The sequence below is a fragment of the Poecilia latipinna genome, unplaced genomic scaffold, assembly GCF_001443285.1.
Source record: "Poecilia latipinna isolate Pla-1442-1.1 unplaced genomic scaffold, P_latipinna-1.0 Scaffold80, whole genome shotgun sequence".
NCBI classification, from domain to species: Eukaryota; Metazoa; Chordata; class Actinopteri; order Cyprinodontiformes; family Poeciliidae; genus Poecilia; species Poecilia latipinna.
This window is the reverse complement of record NW_015112696.1, coordinates 246,759-268,654: the sequence shown is the minus strand read 5'-3', so window position 1 is coordinate 268,654 and position 21,896 is coordinate 246,759. Positions and strand designations below refer to the sequence as shown.

General features: G+C 37.1%; 1 protein-coding gene across 4 annotated transcripts in view; it reads right to left on the bottom strand.

Annotated features, from left to right (window-relative positions):
* ccser1 (coiled-coil serine-rich protein 1) overlaps positions 1-21,896 on the bottom strand; it is a 147,354-nt gene that overhangs the window by 90,220 nt on the left and 35,238 nt on the right. For all 4 annotated transcript variants that reach the window (XM_015019109.1, XM_015019088.1, XM_015019102.1 and 1 more), the window contains 2 exons: positions 8,495-8,669; positions 1,152-1,229 (listed from right to left, as the gene is read on the bottom strand). In XM_015019109.1, the coding sequence (XP_014874595.1) occupies positions 1,152-1,229; positions 8,495-8,669 (253 nt within the window). The remainder of the gene's footprint in view (positions 1-1,151; positions 1,230-8,494; positions 8,670-21,896) is intronic.

Here is a 21,896-nt window from a genome sequence, read left to right as displayed (position 1 = left end):
TTTATCACAATATTCTAATTTTATGACCAGCACCTGTAGAGTGTTTCATAGGAAAATATTACTGTATCCTTTGATTAAGGAAGTTCTTTGGAAATACTGCATGAAAACACCCAGAAAAGCTGCTAAAATAAGCCTTTTTATTTCATTTCTATCTAAAACACTGCTCAGTTTCACATAGATTTTGGCCAAAGCGTAAAAGAGTCAGCGTAGAGGGCCAAAAGAGCCACATGTGGCTCCAGAGCCGCAGGTTGCAGACCCCTGCTGTGCATGGACAGCTGTGTGCTCTTTGAGGGGAAGACCTGCAGCTGAGCGCAGACACGCACAGTGAGCTACAGCCAGTCCCCAACACGGTCATACTTTCACTGCTCATTGACTACAAGCCTCACTGTAAAGGGTAAAAAGGTGTCTGTGTTGAAAACCAGATTTGTTTGATCATTGACGTAGCGTTAACAGCTTACAATACAGTTTTACAAGTCATACACATGTCAGTATTAAAAAAAACGGAATTGCAAAATATGGACACACGGCAGGGTGGCTTGTGTAGCACTAACAATTGTTATGGATGACCGATCCAGGATCGGCATCTTTTCCAAAATATTTTATTTTTGACTGTCAATCTGTAACTCCACACGACCCCAAATAGCTACTGGTCTAAAACTGAAAGTGCTATTCCTGTGTTGCTCTCTCTCCTGTACACAGTAAGCCACCGTCTCAGTCACTGAGCGCTGCAGTTCATGAATGAGGCTTGAGGGTAAATTATGTGTTATCAAAGGAGCTGTTATAGACAAAAACAACAGATTAAGTCAATCAGCGGAGCTATAAAGCACTGACTTGATGTGTCTCATTGTACTTTAAGTGTGACCAGTGGAGTCCAGGGTTTATAAATAACACTTTATTAGCCTGTGCTATATGCAGCGACCACGCAGTCTGAATCTACGCGTGTCGTCTCCTGTTTGTGTGAAGTTTGATATCAATCATCGACTCATCTGCCTAAATGAATGAGCCACTGGCTCTGCACAGTGCCAAACAGCACCACCAGAATCTATTACTTATATTCTCACGACATGGCTGTTTACCGTGACAATTAATAAAAAATACGGCATACACAGGCATAATGCAGAAACAGGATAAAATGGCCTACTTGTGATTACCTTTAATGGAAGTGACTTCTCACTGCAAGGACTGATGGGTAGGGACTGAAGGCTGCTGGCTGGACTCGTCTCTGTGCTCTGCAGAAACATTCACAAAAACATCAGAAAGGCATCAAAATTATCATGTGAAGAAATCTTCATAAAATTGACTCAATTTATGCTTTACTGTGTGAGGGAAGTGGAGCTCTCTGAATTATTTAGCACTGATTGAACTTTGTTTTGTTGTTAAACTATATAGCAGAAATTCTTCATCTGAAGCACGAATCTCTATACCATAACTGTTTCCCCAAATATCTGACAGACAATTTTACATGCGTCTACTGATCTCAGCTGGAGTCACTATTGATTCAACAAAACGTCAAGGTGGGCGACATGGCTTTTTTTTTTTCTTGCCGTTATTTCACCGGGTTTCTTTCATTTTCTGGCTTCTAACGTCAAGCGTGATCAGAGGCATTTTGGCAACAAACAACAACACAAGCAAAAACCAGGCAGAAAGCAAAGTCAAACACACATATACACCCACATGACCCATGCAGGCAATGGATGGACATGCAGACTGAAGGACACATGCATTCACCGAGCAACTTATGAGTAACCATTACTTTAGAAGGATTAATTGCAGCATGCTGGACTTGATGTAAGAGGATTTAAATCTCAGAGTTTGGTGAAATACCTACACATGTTTCTTTCATCCATGCAAAGTTTAGCAGGCTGATTGTTAGGTATGCATCTGTTTCAAGGTTTCTAAGGCGTTGGTGACGTAAAAAAGTACTTTTTCCAAAAACCATCTCTTATGAAACCCACGTCATGCCTAAAAATGTCATCATCCAAACAGAAAAGCAACCCAAAATCTTCATAAATCATAAATATGACAGGCCTGTGTGTGATCATTTAATGCATTCAGTGGGATGAAACAAAAATAAAGCAGGAGGCATGGAGCAAGAGACGGGCAAAAGATGGCATCCATGAGAGACTCTTAACAAATTTATGAATGTTTTATTTCTAGCCACATTTTGACCCTTCTCAGATTAATACTGTATGTCGTTTGGTGGGAGATTACACTGGAAAAACATACTTTTTACAGCTAAATCCCAGATAATATAGTGCTTTGGCCTACTTAAAATAAGTTGGGAGAAACACTGGAGTCCAAATCTTTGCAGGGTAAAAACTTGATGTTTTATTGGTTTGGCTGACCTTTTAGAGACACACACCTCCCTATCAGAATTATAGGTGTGCTATGGCGCCAGGCCATCAATGTGTCATCTGTGATCAATGCTTTTCCTTACATAGAGAGACAGCCGTGAACTCACTGACAACTACACCCACAGACACAGCATCCCTCCTTCCTTCCTTCTCCAACACAAACACATCCTCTGTAAGGTCACCTCTGTCCCACAGCCCTTAACACACAACTGTCCCTACAATTAGATGTGGCTCAGTAAAAAGCCTCTCAAATTTAAGAATTGGCTGCTGGGGAGCCATGAATTTAATGACTTGCACTGCACTGAAACTGAATGTCTACAGATGATGAATGGCTTCAGAAAGAAAAGCAGGTTTTGTAGTTAGATGCACACCTTTAATCACACACTCACGTCTCCTAAATCAAGAAGTGAAAGCCTTTAAATAAGAGAAGGGACATTCATTTTCACTCCCTCTAATTGACTTCAGGGTTTTTATAGGACAACAGCGCCATTTTCAAAATATCAGGGTTATCATAGTTCCTGGGTCAACATGGTAGAAAGACTAGACAGGAAATACTATGCTTATTAGCGAGCCTTTCTCCAGCACGGTGCTGGTTTTCATTTCTTTTCGCACCATACCGCACACTATTTAGCTCTAGGAGTCCAGAGAAATGTTCACACATTGTGTACACAACTCACACATGTCAAAACTTCATACTTTCTGGGCTCACATTCCAAAGTTGCCAATATTTTTATTTATTTATTTACCAATCTTAAAGAATAACAGTTACAGTATAAATTTACAACAAATATTTCTACAGTGGACAGGATTTAACAGTGGAACCAGCAAAAATGAGACACTGCAGAGGGTGGATAGTTGATTGGATGGATAAAAATATATTTTTTTTCATCAATCCTTATCTAAATCAAACACAGAATTTATAAAATTATGAGAATAAAGTTATATAACTGTTTTATTCTTGTGATACTACAACTTTATTATCATATTATTTCAGCTTTATACTCTTGCTGTTTTATTCTCATAATATTTTTACTTTATTCACAGAATTTTATTTTTATTTGCTATTTTTTTATTTCTTAGCATGTCCCTTTTATACTCCATCAAATAAATCTATAAACTAGACTTCCAAGATTGTCCAAGAATTTTCAGAAAGCACCGGAACCCGAATGCAACAAACTTGTTCCTATAATTACAGAAAAAGTCAAGCAATTCTGCAGGGCTTAGAGTCAAACAACAGACTTGGAACAGGTATGTCGGGATTCAGAACAATGTCCGGAAGAGCTGTGACTATGTACTGTAACAAATGGTACATCACACTTTAGTTAGAAACCATGGCTGACGTTGACAAATGGGGATCATTGTGTGAGGCTGCTTTTACGCACACACGAGACAGCAGCAGTTTAGAAATGTTCCCTCTGTGCAGCCAAGAGGATAAACTGCTGAAAGAGAAATAATTTAGGAGCAGACGGAGAATGGCTGGCCAAATGTGCAAAGTAAACACTAGGAATACCAAGAGGTTTAGCGATATAAGGCCTGTGGTCATTTTTGTGACATCATTAATTGTACTGATTGTGTCTGCTGATACTTTGCAAGATCTCAGATCCTGACGTGTTTTTTTTGTTTTTTTGTTGTTTTTTTTTATTAATTTCTTTCAAAAATCCCATATTTATTTTAGAATTTAGATGTTGCACAAATTGATGAGTTATTAACAAGCTCCGGCATAACACTGGGCTGATAAGCTATATGTGTTAGCATGCTAACACTAGCAACAGTAAGCTCCGTCAATTAGGACGGATGACATAGTTTACAATTAATATCATGATACAGTTTGGGGTTATTGTGATACACAACATATGTTGCAGTATTTAAAATCTGCTCTTTCTTATCATGATAATGCTGTGGGCTTTAATAAAGCTGTGACCCAGACTATGACCCTCCTTCCAGCAACAGAACAAAAGCAACTAAGTCTGCAGCTGTTCTCCTTAAAAATCCAATGGAAGCGATTTTAAAACAGTTCAAACTCCAAAACAAAGCTGCAGTTTGGCAGCATAAAATGATAGGCTCGCAAACATAGCTTCAAAAATTAACATATTAAGCTGCAGATTCAACTGACCAAAAATATTCTGTCAAACACATGAAACAAATGAAAACAATTGATACAGTCCAATGGTGCACGTGGGAGTGAAGAATTAAAACAGACAATTTTCAGTGTTCAATCACTGGAAGAGCAGTCTTTTAAACACAAGCCATGCTTCGTCAAGAAAACACTGCAAATAATGAAATAGCAGGACCTGACACAATATTATAGCACAGACACAAGCTGAGCACTGACACTTCAGAAAACTATTCAGGAAGGAGCAATTAGGACTGCAGCCTACTAGCACAAGTCATGTTGTCACAGAAAATAGTACTTTGTACGTTTAAAATAAAACACTTTACAATGTGATAAATAACGTGGTGTAAAAGTCATTCTTCTTTTGTCAGATTTTCAGCCAATTTGTAACTTTCAACGAAACCAGTCAGTTTTAATGAAGACCAGCTGAAATTTCCAATCCAGGATGAAGCCCCGTTTGCTTACCATTTCTTCCTTGTCATCAATCTTTGACCAAGGCCTGCTTTTCTGTGCATACAAGACAGATCTGAAATGCTTGTAATCCTTTTTGGTCGGTTCATATTTCTAACAGTGTCCTAATGTTCCCTTTCCTCATCTGGTAAACAACTTGTTGCTCTGGAATATTCCACGAGATCTCATCCGCAGAACAAAGAATGATAGATAAAATATGTCCAGCGTATGGCCAAGTCTTAGTACAACATATTTTCACTACTTTTCCGAAAGATTTCAATTTCTAGTGGACAAAACATACCACAATATACACTAACCCTAAGTGACTGACTCATTTTAAAGCGTAGCACACATTAAAATACTAGATGTTTCCAACACACCTTGTTTATGCCAGAGAAGCTGAAACACCTACACAATGCAGGTGTGGTGCTTAGAAAACTAACACCAGGTGTGCAGGGAAAGAAGAAAGCAGCACTGACAAAAACAACCATACTATAGATATACAGCAAGAACACCAAACCAAAGCACACAAATTAAAGCCCAAAGACCGTGACAGCAACATAATTTGCAAGTTAATGATGCAACAGAGAAACCAAAGAGGGCAAAGTGTCTCCTCTTTCATATTCATGTTCTGCTGCTGTGCACCCCTTCTCTCTTCTGCAACTTCATCATCCCTTTAGTTTATGTCACTCTATAAATTACTATTTCGTGTTTCTCTTGCTCCGTCTCTGTGGCCCTTGGAGAGAAAACAGAGCTATGAACAGCAAACAGATCAGGAGAAAGCCTCAGTGGGCTGACGTTAGCTGCTCGCTTTGATCTTTAGAAGATTATATAGGTATTGAAGTGTTTGTTTGCTTTTTGTTGTTTTGTTAAAAGGATCTTGCCAGGTTCTGGACCAAGTTGCTCCTTCATTTTTTTCTGTACCATGTCACACCCAGTCAAGGCTTAAACAGTCCAGCCAACTGAATTGTACCAATTTACAAACATTTTTATACAGAGTAACTTACAATTTCTTGTCTTTTTTTTAAACTAACCTTTTTTAATTAGGTAAGTTAATAAGATCAGAATGACAGACTCCTAGCTATCATACCAACCAGGAAGTTACAGTTGAAATCAGAACTTTACATGCACCGAAAAAAGACACACATCTCACTGTCTGAAATTAAATGAGTCCAGATGTCTCTTGTTTTAGGTCAGCTAGAATGACCAAAGTTACTGTATTTCTATTTGCTAAATGCTGCAATAATAAAAGCAAAAGAATACTCTATTTATCTTGATAACTAAGTATTTTTACTGAATTGTGGAGTAAATATGTTCAGAAACCACATTGCTCCAGTATTCCTTTAGAATAAATTACATTTATTTTTCTGAAAATGTATAACACCTAACAATTACATTGCAGGTATAATCACTGTTTGGGTCAACTGGCTTTAATGAAATATACCAGATTTTGATCCCTTCAGCAGACCAAAAGACCTATAAGCAAGCTTGCATTATGGGTGGCATATAACCCCATCTCAACGGAGAAGATATGAGTAGATTATAGCTTAGAACTTTAAATCATTGGCTGTCAAAGTGGGTACAAAGAGACCTGAAAGCTTCTATGACAGGGCATGTATCATGTACAAAGTAGCATGTGGCAAACGTCTCACTTTGATTCACCAAAATAGTCAGGAATACAGGTACCAAAAACTGCAAATGCACAAAGTGGGGAAAGAAGCAAGGCAGCTAGAACCTGTCTTACCACTCTTAAACATGCATTTTTGTGATTTAGTTAAAGGACAAAAAGGCATTAGATCACAAAACAACATATTCAACAAACATATCTGTGTATGTTGAAAATATTTAACCATAATATGCTTTCCCCAAGACTTCTGCAAGTGTTTTTAAAACCTTTGCAGTGAAAGGGGGGGTCCCCTGTCTGTATTTGTGATGTGACGTGTGGGACAGACCTGAGCCAATTGTGTTATTATTAAAATCTAGTAATATGTATGAAATATGAAATAAAATAAATTATCTGTATGAGGTGCATAATTGATACCGTTTATGTGGAAAAACAGCTACATCATAGAAGAAAAAAAAAGTTATGTTTTCTGAGGGAGTATCAGTGATTGTGTCTTAAACTGATTCAACTATGGTGTGACCTATTACCTATTATTTGTTTGATTTCAAATTACTATAAACTCACAGCCAGAAACATAGTCAATTCATTGATGCCTCTGTCATTTCACATAAAAACCCAGATTTCCCTCTGGCATGGTTTGGGCAAAAATGCAAAACTTAAACCACATTTATCACTTATGAAACTGCATAACTGGTAGTGGGGCATAACTACAATTAAAATCTTCAACAAAAAAAAATTAAAAAAGATAATTATGTTCCTGACAGAAATTGGCACTAAATAATTTTTTTTTTGTCTTCAACCATTTAAAGACTCACAAGACTGCATGAGTAGGCAGTTAATACAAACCTATGGTCTGCATAGTTAAACCCTGCAAAACTACACTATTGCAACGTGTCAATGCTTTACTAAGTGACCATTAGCATCAATCAAACCTATAGTAACGTGAAGGTAATTTTATTGAATTTCAAACATTCATAATCAGATGGTTTCATTGCCTGAGGTAAAGCTAAAGCTCTAAATAGACATTTAAGGAGCAAAGTTATCGTCTGTAACTGAATGATTTCTGCATGCATTGCCTGCATGCTTGAAAACACAGAAACAGCATCATGGCAGGCACTTAAAGACATATCATAGCTTCATCCTCAGAAACGCAAAGAAAAGATTAAAGAGACAATGTAAAAATAAGGAATCCACTTTTATGAGATTTAATAAAGCTGATTAATTGAGACAAACAATTGAGAGAGTGCTACTTTTGAAATAAATTTATGCCAGTAAAAAAAAATAATGTGATGCTTTTAGAACCTAATCAGTCCAAAGTAGAGCACTTAGCTTTTTCACATTTTCTCATGTCGCAACAATAGTCTTCAATGTATTTTATTGGTGGTTTTATGTAAAACACAAAGACAAAGCAGCAAACATTTTCTAAAGTGGACAAAACATGCAGAAATAAATATGGAGAAATTCAAGGATTTCTAAAGATTTTGACTGTTTTTGCCACAATACATGTTCAAGACTATTGAACAACTTTTATCAACAGACAACAATAACCTAAGTAAGGCACAGTTTTTAAATGGTTTAATTTCTTAAACTATTTAAGAATTAGCTGTCTAAACCAAACTTTCCCACTGTGCAAAGGAGAATCCCAATGTTAAGGCATTAATTTTCAGAATCTTTTTTTTTTTTTTTTTTCTAACAATTCCATTATTCAGTTGCTTGACCCATAGGATTAAGCAATCACTTAAAAATAAGTTGTCTGAGGGGACAATAACTTTTTCACCGAGGGCCAGATTGGTTTGGAAAGCTTTGTTTCTCGTCAGTAAAACGGATAGTCTCTTCAAAACTGCATTTCATATGAAAGTTCTGTGATCAGGGAATAATTACTTTTTGGCAGCGCTGTAAATCCACATCAAATGTAACCATGTGCTTGTTACTGTGCGAAAATACATCACCCACCTCCTGTAATGTCCTTCTCAGTCTTAAAAGCAGGGTTTTGACCGCTGTGCATTCCTGCTGCATCAGTCTGAGCGGAAGGCTCTCCAGCCCCGGCGGTAGAGGGTCGTCATCCTTTCCTAAACCAGGCCCCACGCTACATTCAGTGGGCAGCAGACTGGTTGGTCGACTCAGTTCCCTGGAGAAGAGGCAAAGAGAAGTAAAAAAAAGTAATAATAGCATGAATCAGCGTGAAAACAGGATCATTGACCTGGCTTCAGCTCTCCCTGCTGCTGTCCTTGTTGCCATTGGTGAGCACTGATAGTGTAGATGATACATTCTACAGTAATGTGGCGATACCAGCTGTTTTGTGGTATCCAAGTAATTCCAAAAACCCTGTGTGATATCGTACGTGACCAGTGAAAAAGGCACAGACATCGTCCAATTGTGTGACTGCGTGTGTGTGTGTGTGTGTTCAAAGAGCTCTCTCAGTAGAAGAGATGTACACAAGAAACTTTAAATACGAGGTTTACAGATAGTCCAAAAAATCTCTCTAAAAAAGGCACATTTGTAAAGCCTGATGACTAATTAGCCTCCAAAACTCTCTACAAAGTGATAACTCGTTAAAGCTTAGTCAATTTCATTCACTTTATCACAAAAAAACTCAACTTAACTACTGTTTTAATTAACTATACCATTTGAAAAATACTGTGTTAAAATTAATTGGGTTTCTTGAGCTGATTTTTGGAAGGTTGCGGGCCACCACCGTAGAGGAGTTGTTCACCCTCTTGCTCGGAGCAAAAAGTTATTAGATTTGAATTTCAGCTTTCAATTTTTCTTTACAAAGTTCTCACTGTGCATGTGGTTTTTAGAGATGCACCCTTTGCACCCTATGCCGATCCAATAAAAATCCTGACCTGCTGATTCAGATTTTGGCAGATCCCAATTTTTTTTGTCTAAAATGTTGCTAAATGTAGCAAGAAAATTGATGAGTTGCCAACAGTGACATGACTATTGTTAACTGCAAACATACAGACCTGAGCTGCTGGGCCGGTCTGCAACTCAAACCTCACGCACAGCAGAGCAGAAGAAGATAACAGTTGGTTTAAATACCTTTGCCGAGGTAGATAAAATTGATGGTTAAGATCGGTTTCTCATGTAAAAATCGGCTGATCACCGATTTCCCAAAATTAAGGAAATTGGCATTGATAAATCAGTGTATCCTTAGTGGTTTTGGTGATCAAATTGTGTATCGTACTTTGATAAATAAGTCCAAAGATGCTGGGAGTGTTATTTTCCTATGAATCATCTTACTATACCATTAAAACAAAAGACAGATACACAGAGGTGTAATGGGTGTTTAGTCGGCTGCTTTATTAAAAAGGATTGAACTTTAATTTTTTTTTAAAACATCAAACTAGAGGTATAAGAAAAGCATACCGACTGTGTACATTTCATGATGCGTTTTTTTTTTTTTTTTCACATGCACATCAAGAAACTGGTTAAAAAACAAAACAATCTAATATGCTGACGTGACCTTAATTTATGCATTAACAACTCCCAGTTAAATTGTGATACTTTGACATCAGCATACATATCTCCACTTTTTTATGACATTTTGAAAAGGTGAGCTGTGAAATACCACCTTCCTGTCTGAAAAAGCACACAGACACCCTCTGAGTTCATACTCTGCATAACAAGAGAGGGTGGAGAGGGAGTGATTGCAGTAAAAGAGGCAGTCAGTAGCACGTGGAGCTCTTTATCATCAGGCGAGCATGTTCGCTTTGACTGATGGCCATTTAGAGGAGGGTGAGAGGAGATGAGAGGCCTTCTGTCTCATTCGCCCAGAAAAATGACCAAGTAAACAGCGGCAGAGAGCGTTAAGTCAGACAATAAATTCTGCTGGAAACTCAATTTTTTAGACCAAAAGAATATCACAAAAATATCAATAACCCGAAATAATTCAGAACTGTATATTCTGAAAAGATGGAACTGCTTCGACTTGCTTTTGTCCTTACCAGATCTCCAAGTTATAACGTCTCCTTTTTCTTTAAATCTGCAACTCCTCCCAAAGCAAGCCCCACCCAACCCTGCTCCTCAGCCCTTGTCTACCAACTCTTTAGCTTCCCCTTAGCCCATTCGTCCCCCGCCCCCTCTTGTCGTGACAGCCACTCCACTGAGTTGATGCAGTATCAAAGCTTCAGGTCGCCCTCTGGGGATTCTGCTGAGCCGCTCAGACAAATGTCGAGGAAACAGGCAGCCTTTTGAGGACAGGTGAACGGTGTCTGTCAAGAGGCTGTGGGTGTTTTTGTCCCCACTCTAAAACGGTAATGTTTGTAGTGTTTTGATCCTGTTTGACATCTCTGGATAAGGTGAACTATCGGCGTGTTTTTTTTTTTTTTTTCTCAGTTGCCCCACATGCTATTCAAGAGGGATGAGTTGAGCAAAAATAAATGACAAAAGATCAGTCAGTTATTCTTCTCTCTGAGCGCTGCGTCAAATAACAGAGTGCAGCGCCAAAACAAAGTTGTTTTTTTCCCCCTTTTCTGTCAAAAGGTTTTGTATTTTGTCTTACTGCATGTGTAGGTTTCTCAGAGGGTAACACATTTACCCTTTGTCTGACTTTTACAAGGTTTTGAAGTTTTATTATTTTTTTTCTGTAAATAACACTTTAAATTCTCCTGATAAAATAAATCCAGCTACTTCATGACACTTTTTGTTAGCCGTTTTAGTGTTGTAAATTATTTACATGGGGGAAACTGTAAAAAAAGACAAGAAAAACTCATTAAATTTTTTCTTAATTCTTATTCATTGCTGCCCAGAAATTAATAATAATTTTATTGCAGCACAGTAAAACACTTAAATTAGACAACAGCTCCTGAAATGTCACTTTTTTCTAATTGTATCTCACACATCAGGTTTTATTCACACAATAATTGTTTAAACATTTGAGTTAGATTGTACGCAACATAGCAAGGATGGTTTATCGTTATTCTACGACTGAATAGTTCAAATATATTAATCTCTTTTAAGACTTTAGTGACTTAAAAATTTGTAAAGCTCAATCGTTGTTTTTTTAAAGGTAAATCTGAAGCTGTTCTCTTTGATGCGTCTGAAAACAGATTTTATTTAGGGGTGTCAAGTTAGAGGATGTTGAGTACAAACGAACAACACACTTCAGATTTCAGTGTGAAAAAGGTTTTTACAACCACACATCATTTTCCCTCACTAACACAGATAATTTGTGCTTTGTGTTCTATCACATAAAATAAAAGTGTTTCAGAATTAATGTAGCTACTTCCACCTTCTCTCACATTCCTACAAATTTTCCATTTCAAAATGCCATACTCTTTAGACTCAAATTTTCAAACTTAAGTTTTTTTTTTTCACACTTATTTTGCGACTGTATTTGAAGAGGGTACAGACGGATGGATGGACGGATGGACGGGCGGACAAATTTTGATCTGCACAAACTCATTAAGAGAACGGCAAAACTTTAAAACCAGTGGTTAATGCATAATGACAGCAGCAGCTTTGGTAAAGAAGAACATGCTGTTTGTGCGCCGTATGAGCACACTTGCATAACAGCTGCTGTCTGGGGAAAAACAAACTGGTGAAATATGGTGACTCATCTTCATGTTGGGGCCAAAACTTGCACATCACGGATATCTCAAAGACTTGGTTCCCGGTTGAAATTCCCTCCAGGAGTTTTACGCGAATCAATATTATGTTCTGTGAATCTGTGGGTGCACGTGCATCCATGCATGTGATTTTTGTGGTCTGTAGTTACAGGGAAGACAAGTTATTTTCCAGCTAAGCATGAGTTTCATCTGTGGGTAATTACCCCACACATACGAGCACGTACACACTCACACAAAGGGAAGTGCAGCAAACAGTAGAAGACAAGTCTGTTCAGTGATGATAGATGCTATACAGGCAGGGAGGCCGTTCCTCCACTCAGGGTCATCTGTCTTTTCACTGTCATGAGCTGGTAGCCAGACACTCTCACTCTATTTCACGTTTTCTATAACTCTCTCTCTCTTCCTCGCTCGCTCTCTCTGTCTTTCTCTCTTACACACACAGACACACACACACACACACACACACACACACACACATGCACACGGCCACAAATACACACACAGCACATCTGCAAAGCATGTGATTGCTGGGAATAGGACTCGGTGAGAGTAAGCAATTAAGAGATTATACAAAGTCCTAATTTGAATTGATAGATGCGTATGTTCTGTTACACCAGCTAGTGGCAGAATCTGGTACTACTTGTGCATGTCCAAGTGCAGTTAAAGTAGTGTTTCTTTTGAAGTTTTTTTTTTTTTAAATATTATTCAGAGAAAGAAGAAAGAAAAATAAAGAAATGTTTTTTTTTCTAGTGCACCAATTTTCTCTAAAAGTGTGCACCACTCTCTTTAATCTTTCATTTTTTTTGAGGACATGCATTTTCCTCTCTCTTCTCTTCATTTCCTTTTTTGTACTCTTCTATACATACAAGGTTTTTCTGCCCATTCTCTAACTTCCACTGTCCTCTCCATCCGTCTGACTCACTCCTCTCAGCAGCCATTTTTCAACTGCTGTGTTAGAAGTGATCCATTTCACCCAACCTGAAAAAGCCAATTATCTGTCTTTTTATGACTTTCAATATTTTACCAGTGTTTTATTACAAGGCTGTTGGCTCTTGGTGCTGACACCTGAACACACACACACACACACACACACACACACACACACACACACACGCGCACACACACACACACACACACACAGGCAATAAACAACACATGCACAGCAAGAAACACACACCTATATGCATATTTCCAGGTCTCGGTTTCCATAATATTCAGTTGATGAATAATGACTTCATGTCAAACAAACCGCGGGGGATTCAGGTGTGTTATCTTTAGCAGCAGTGAGAAACACTGGACTGCAACTTCGTTAGTCATCAATAAAAAAAGGACACTGTCTCATGGATGATAATTGCAAGGGACACTTAAACACTGAGGCACATTTAGAAAAGCACTCGGTCTCCCCCTGCCAAATTTTTCATCATTAAACATTACTGACAACGGCGAACACGTTTATGGGGGGGAATCCAATTTGTGTGTATGGCTGTGCTCATGTGTGAAATGCAGACATCTATGCCTGTGCAAGAGTAGTACAACCGTATAGCACGGCTATAAGAGAATGATCACCCTCATTTGTCACTCCTTCTTTCCACCTGACAGAAACGGCGCAGTCATCTGCATTCAGCACCTGAGGCTACGGATGTTTAATGCTGCCATTAAACTCATCTCCGACATAAAGTGCATCTGTGACTAAAGAGTGAGCACAAGCCGAGCTCCAGGCAGTGAATCTAATGGTGAATTCAACTCTCCAGACAGAGAGAGGAAGAAAATTTTAAACTAATGTTATATGGCAGGGTTAAATTTCTGATTAACCCTAATGTCCTCTTTGCTTTCCCATGCATTCTGCACACCGAATCAATGCGTGTTTTAAACGAGGTCCACGAAAGGCTTCCTGAGTGTTTACTTTGCTCTGGCAAAGCCTATCATCTTCAGAGACTGTCAACTTGTCTAACCACCACACTAGCCTTGAAAGAGGAAGGAAAAAAAGTTACCAAACATCGCTTCAATACAGAATTGTCCCCATTTGACAGTTAAATTGTGCTTCCCCGAGTTTCTCTGAATGTAGCATTATCCTGCTAAGATTCAGGACTCAAGCCAATCAGAGAGCTTGTTCTGTGAGTGCAGAGCAGGAAAGAAACTCCCGAGACACATCCCCCTCCCCACCCTCTTATGGGACATGCGGCAACAAGAACTGCTTTTCAAGTTCCTTGAAAATATCCTTGATGGACTTCTCGGAAGAGCGAGAATAGCTTCATCCTACGTGGAGGTCACTTAAATCTTCCAACATGTCCTCAACAAGTAACACGTGAATATTCCCATGACAAATGCTTACAACTTACTTGTTATGTGAATACGTCCGAGACGTTTCTGCAAACCTAGATTAGATTTTTAGTTAATTCAAGCCAAATTATTTATTTAGTATCGTTTATTTTTTTATATAGGATCTACTTAATAGATTAACGAAATTAAAATCCTCATTTGGATCTAATATTATCAACTACGATGTGTTTTTATGAAAAACTAACTTCATTCCAAAAAATTTTATTAGTAGATTAACTGAAGGCAATATAATGCAATAAAAATGTATTAGTTAATATGTGTTCATTTTAAAATGTAAATATTTTTAAAATGTTTGTTGATGTTTGCCTAAAACATCAACAAAGATTGATGCTATAGACAAAAACTATGTACACAATATTTTACGATTGTTCAGTTTCATACATTTTTTAAATTATTTCAGTTAACATACAATCAAAATTTTGCTGTAAATGACAGAAAATCCTCTTAAGTTCTGATATAAAATTACATGGCTCATTTGTTAGCACTATTTTCATCATCTGTTGGAGTTTCTTACTGAGAGGGATTTGTGGATTTTGACATTCTGATTGGTAACAAAACACTACAAATATAGAGGATATATGTAAAAAAAAAAAAAAAAAAAAACTTTGCTATGATGATACTACTGGTATGATGGCTCTGCATCATAACTGCAACATGAGATCCTTCCCAATCTCAACCATCATCATCTCGGATATTTGAGTGATAACCAATTTTATTTTCCTTCTAGGCTAAAGTACTCACAGTATTTCATTTTTTTCCCCCACATTTTGTTATGTTTCAGCCTCATTCCATGTTAAATTAAGTGTTTCCTACAAAATTACACACAAAAACAAATTAATTAGGAATAGAAAACCAAGAATTTTAAGGAAAGAGGCTAATTTAGTGCAAATAAAGCTGTAACATAAAGTAACTGTAAGTATTCTGGAATTTAAATGAATTGATTACTTGGCTGGTGGTTGAAAACCCTACTGCAGAAAAGTTCAGCTGTGATGCCATTCATTTTTCTCCATAAAATGCGGTGACCCAAAGAAGAAACCAGGGGGAGTTAACAGAAGAGACTTGTGCTAGTTAATATTACAACTTGTTGTTGCTTGGAGAGAACAATCTTACTGACATCCCATGTGCCACATAACATATTCTTGTTTCAGAGAATGCTGCCAAGCTATATTTTTATAAATATTTTTCTCCTGTGTGGAAGCCTTAGAGCAATATTCCAAAAAAGAGAAGTATCATTGCTTATAGCTCAAAAGGCTGGCTGTGTGTTTGTCTGGTATCCATACTTTCTGCCTCAGACATTCTGACACACGTTACTCTCTTGAGTTTACATTGTTATGCAGGCACTAAAGGATCTTCTCCTCTGTTATGTTTTAAAGATACAGTGCCCTTTTGTAATTCTTTATTAGAACTGAATCAAAAATGGCCAGAATGCCATGAGTGACAGATGCACCCAACAAACACAAAGCTGATTTTTTGTTTTTGTTTTATCTTAAATCAGTAAATTGTGTATCCAAAGGAGAAAATCATTTGGATGATGCATTTTGTTCATCTTATTTACTACTTAGTATCCCATTGTTTATTCTCAAGCACCGATAATGAAGAACCAGAATTTCAATGACAGTATAATTACATCGCAACTATGTTTGTTTAAATAAAGTGCTGCCTCATTATACTTCGGATGACCCTACAGCCATTAAAGCTAACATGTTAAAAGAAAACTATTACATCACATGTTATATATTAAAATTTCCCACATTATAAGATGCTAAATGCATAATGAGCTTTTAATTTGAGCTTGTATGTACCAAAGTCTGCAGATGGTTCCACAGTGCTGTCACTGTGAAAAACAAAAATAAAAGCATATGCACTTCAGCTTTCCATCTCCATTCTTCCTGTCACAGCAAGGCTGCCTTAGTTCCTGACAGAGACTAAAGATACTGCTTAAGATGAATCATAATTCTGATTTGTTGTTAGTTTCTTGTTGCATTGTTGTCACCACCTGCACAGAACAACAGGACTAGCGAACAAAGGTTTTCCAACTGAATCAGGGCAAAGTTATGATTTAAATTAGATTTAGCTTCTCTATTGTCACCGACTCTCCCTTCAAGAAGAAACATTATGAAATGTCTGTGCTTGAGTTATTTAGCATTTAGCATTCCAAATATAAGTCCTCCCTATATTATGATGGTAAACTCTAGATCTTCACTCATTTTGATTTTTGAGTCCGTGCAATTGTAAGAAACTTGTCAACGATAGGCTGCACAAGCTGTAATTCTAATAAAAAGCTATGAACAACATATCATAAAAGAAGGAATCAGCATTCTTAGAGTATGTTCATTCAACTGTTTTATTTTGAAGGCAAAAAAAAAAAATTAATAACATCACAAAGCTATTAATAGGATTTTATATCACAGCTCTGCATTCTGGTTTTGTAAGTTGTAAGTGGGTGTTGGTAATGTGTAAAACAAAGAATAAATAACAAAAAAGGAACAGGAGGAAAATGAAGAGTTAATAATTTGAATATAAAATTATTAACTCACTGAGAAACAGGATTAACATAAAGGAAAATCATAAAGCCCCATTAATTCCTAAACTGGAGAAAACAAGGTCACAATGAGGAAAAATGGGAGGATGAATAATAAAAACAGCCTTAGATATAATGACATCACATGTTCTGGGATAAAACTGAGCAAAAGCACTTCAAAGCATTTTCTTGGGAAGCAGGCTTCAACTCTCTGACATGACCAGTAAACAGCCTGGACCTCAATCAGACTAACAATTTATGTTGAAACAGAAATATATTGTTCTTGGCATGGCATCAGCTTGCAAACCTGATCTGTCAAGTGCCAACAACAAGACAGCTGGAATCTGATGGATGAAAGATATTGTTTCCTATTACCAAAGTCTATGGCTCAATGAATATAAGCTGTCAGAGAAACCCGAGGAGGCACACTCCCTTCCAAGGCCATTTTATCTTCTTGGTAAATAATAAATATGCAATTAAATAAAACAAGAAGACACTAGTTTATTGACATGCGATTTAAACCGAGACTTTTTTGCGTAGCATATAGCTTTAGTTGTTCATTCAGAATATTCAGGAGATATCCTTAGCTATCTCTCTTACATGCTTATTGAGGACACCTTTAACTGACAAGTCAATGCACTGGAAAACACCAACGCCATAATATATAGTTAAAATTATTCATACCCCCAGCCAAGATGGATTTAAATTTATCTTTGTTCATCTCATTTGTTTCTGATAACAATAGACATTTCCTAAAAGATACAAAGATAATGTTGAAGAATAATGGATTTGTTTTTATTTTCAATTGAAGAAAAAATACTATGTTACAGATTAAATCCAAATCTGCCAGGGATGGCCCAAATAATTTAAAAGCATAACTGATGATAAAGCTTCAACTACAGCAGCCAAGAAAGTTTGAACTTTAAATATAAATATTTTATACTTTCTAAAATTTAGAAACACAGCTTTATAGAAAATACGAGCAACAGGCCATTCGTATTGTAATCCATAAGTGTTTTGATGAAAGATATTTTATTCAGACTTTTTGAAATTTTGTGGAAAAAATGAGGGGTATTATCCCTCCCTTAAACATGGCAAAAAATGCAATGGTGCAACAAATAAGCCTTTTAAGAGCAGGATATTAAAAAGGACATATAATACATATTTGAAGCCCCGTATTTTTTATTGCACAATATTGCATGATTCAGAGTTCAAAACAAATCCTTATTTATCTCGTGCTGCCTGTTATGTGGCCCCTCAGCTCTGCTGTCGCCTGTAATATTAGCTCTGGGCTCTTAAAGCCCATAAAAGCCCATTTTCTTCTGACTGGCAGGCTTTGTGGAGGCCTGCCGAGGGGCAGCACCCAGTGCTTGTGAGCTGAGCATCATCCTCTCTGTCGTCGTAGAGCTTCTAAAACCCAACTCTAAACCTACTAAGTAACATAATTTCTTGTTCTCGACTCAAAATGGCAGCTTCACTAATCTGCATGTACACATTCATTCTCTGGCTCTTGGAATAGCAACATCTCTGTTAGAACATCTCAACCACTGTGTGACAAAATAGGGGACTAAGTTATCTGCACTCACATTTTGTGTTTTTAGATTGACTTGTTTGGAGCGGAAAAAACACTCAACAGTGTGAGAAACGTGAAATAACTCTCAATATATGACAAAAGTATAACCAAGATTCTGTCAATGTTGGCAACCCACACAGAAGACTTCTCAGCTGGTCTATTCTGCATTAAGACGACATTTTCACTAATCTCAAACTTGATCTTCAATTATTTTCCCCATCTACCATTTAAACAATGACTAACTTCAGACTGATAAGCATTAAGATATAAAATATTCCAAATATAAAAAAATGGGGAACAGTTAATATATTTTCTGTAAAGTGCATGTCGATAAAAGTAATACTAAAGACAGTAAATTATCAGAAATTTGTATGACTGCAATATTTTCTTTCATTTTTTTCACATTTACAGAGTTTAATAAGGTTTAGAAATAAATATTTGATAACAGCATCTATAAATACATAATCTGTATTTGAAGCTAAATGAGTAAATCATTCATAATGTGTCTCTTGACAGACCATGTCTTGTTTAATCTGAATAGAAAATTATATAAATGTGACAGTTAAGGCAAACATATCAATACATATAGTTTATTCTTTATGTTCTACTCAGTTCTTAACTCTTGTGGATCTATTTAAGTCCTTCCGTGGCAGAGAGTCGAGTTTTTATGGTTGTTGTGTTTAAGGGGTCACAGCGGCACTGCGAAACTGAGAAATATTCACTGTGACAAGTCTTTAAATAGTTTGCACAGAAACCGTATTCAGCAGTTTGGGGGATTTTTTTTAGAGTCAGTAAGGGCATCTAATTCAAACTTTATCACCATTTTTATTTTAAAGGAGAGTTATTGTTTCAAGTTTTTATCAACTACATGTTTCTTTTTTTTTTACTTGAATCTCAATGCAAAGGAAACCTAACCTTTCTGTACATCAGTTATAATTATTCTAGTTAATAAAATGCATGTATTTGATCTTGTCAACAATGACTATACTTTCTTATAATTACATCTTTTTCATAATATCTAAACTTTTGACAAAGATCCTGGACTATTATGGAGAAGAGGTTGTATTTTTCAGATCCTTTTTTGCACCACTGACGTACATTAAAGTAGCTCACCAAACTAACTCTTCAAGGAAAATCTTCTTTTACAAGTTATGATTGTTGCTGGGATAGTAGAATGTGTGTAATGGATAATTCCAACAAACAAAGTTACAAAACATTCAAGTTAAAGAGGAAAAGCAAGGCTCTAGAACTTAAAAATAATAATATAGAATGAGAGTACAACAATTTATCTCATTTCATAGCCTGTGTGTGCAGCTGATCCCGTGTTTCCTTCACACTGCACCAGTGTGTGGCAAAAAATCCTGAGGTGGTGAAGAACTTCAACACTGCGATTGAACGGGGAAGTTTGCGTGTTGCAACGGCGAAATACCTCGGAGGTGAAGCACGTCAAAATGCATCAACACAACGAGTCTAATATGATATTTAAAAAACAAACACTTGACGGATTTTGGCTATGCCGAGGCTCACTGCAGGAAAAAAAAGACATCCGGAGTGGCCAGACAGCAGGTAAAGCAGTGCACAGCTACCAACGTTCACCCGGAAAAGCATCATGCCGTTTCTGCCCGGCAGCGAACTCTCACAACCAACGTCGACTTACAGCTGCAGCTTGTAACTTAAATGAAAGAAAAGATTTTACTTACATATTTTAAACTTTCGCTGTCCTAACATAAGGCAGCAAGACAGATAACTTATAAAAATAATCAATCTCCTCTGCCTTGTTTCTGCAGAACTCTCTGTGTGTTCTGCAGAATTACTCCGCTCGGTCAGAAACGACCAATCAGAACCAGCATTAATCAGCTAGCCACGCTGTCAGGAAGTTTTGATTTAGTAACTCAGGATTGTTTATTTTGATGCAACCTGCATTTGACTTTGAGTGAATGTTTCCTTTTTTACTTGACGTTATTTTATATGGGCACTGTTATGAGATTTATTTGACTCGTATATAATTTAGGCTGTTGAGAACCTTACTGTTAAATATTATTTTAGTGATTGCAAGTTTTTCAGGTGTTCTGAAAAACACCTGAAGGATTAAGTTATCTGTGCTCACAGCCTGTATTGTGCCTGTAAGTATTTTGCATGTTTTATGTAGAATTAGGTGAATTTATTGCCAGATCATTTTTCCATTTTGTCAGATAACATAGTAGCACTTATTATACCTAACGCAAGACATCAACAGCCGATCCAGATGATCGGCAGTGATCAGCGATCAGCAGTGATCGGCCCTAATGGATCAGAATCGGAATCAGCAGCAAAAAGCCTGATTGGAGCATCCCTAATTTCTATGTGTGCCAGATTAGAACAACACGTATCCACTTTGAGCAAGGAAGGTGATGGGACAGAAACAACGAGTCTTAAAAGAGACATGCATGGCAGCAGATGTAAACATGGCAGAGCTTTCATTAGACTGAATAGTCCCGACTTTTACTCTAAAGCATCTTGAGAACCAAATGCTGCTGAGCTGAAAAAAGGGATTTCTAGACGTGCTGTAAGATTATGAAAACAAGTTTCCCAAGGTAAAATATGCCAAGGTCAAGAAAACAAACAAAATAACCAACACATATTGATTAAATTATAATGTAAAGTCCCCAGACTCAGTGAAAGCCAGAGTCATGTCACCTCTTGTTGGATAAAGAAATTCTGCATCATTATAAACTAGCGAAGTGAACACAGAGGGAGGGAAATCTACTCTTTGTTCCAAAACTTCCTCCTTAAACTGCATGTGTCTTTTTGTCGGCAAATCGTGCAGCAGTGTTTATCTGTGCCCTGTACTACTCCAGGACTCAGTGGGATTTTTCCTTTATCTGTTTTTAAGTTGCACATATGCAATGTTATGTGACTGAGAATAGAGGGAAGCATATGGATTATTTGTGTTGACCTCACTGTTTCACCTGTTAAATCAGGTAGGGTCTTACAACACCACAGCTGGTATATTCTATACTAAATATTAACATTAAAACCAATTTGCTCATTAGTTTATGACTACATGAGGCAGTTCTATAATCTCATTACAGATAATGAGATCTAACAGGGACGCTGAAAGTATTATACAAAGGACTGGGCATGGGCCAGTTATAGATAAAGATTGGGATGGGCAATATAGATTGTGTGCCATTTATTGCAATGACAATAAAAAGGACGAGAAAGTCTACTTTTAAAATAAATCTTCATCCTATTATGACAGAAATCTATTACTGCTTACAGTAACATGTTTACCAAAAACAACAACAAAGACAAATCTCAAAATTCCCCTATAACTGCACTGTATTCGTCACCTTTTGAAAAGTAATCGCT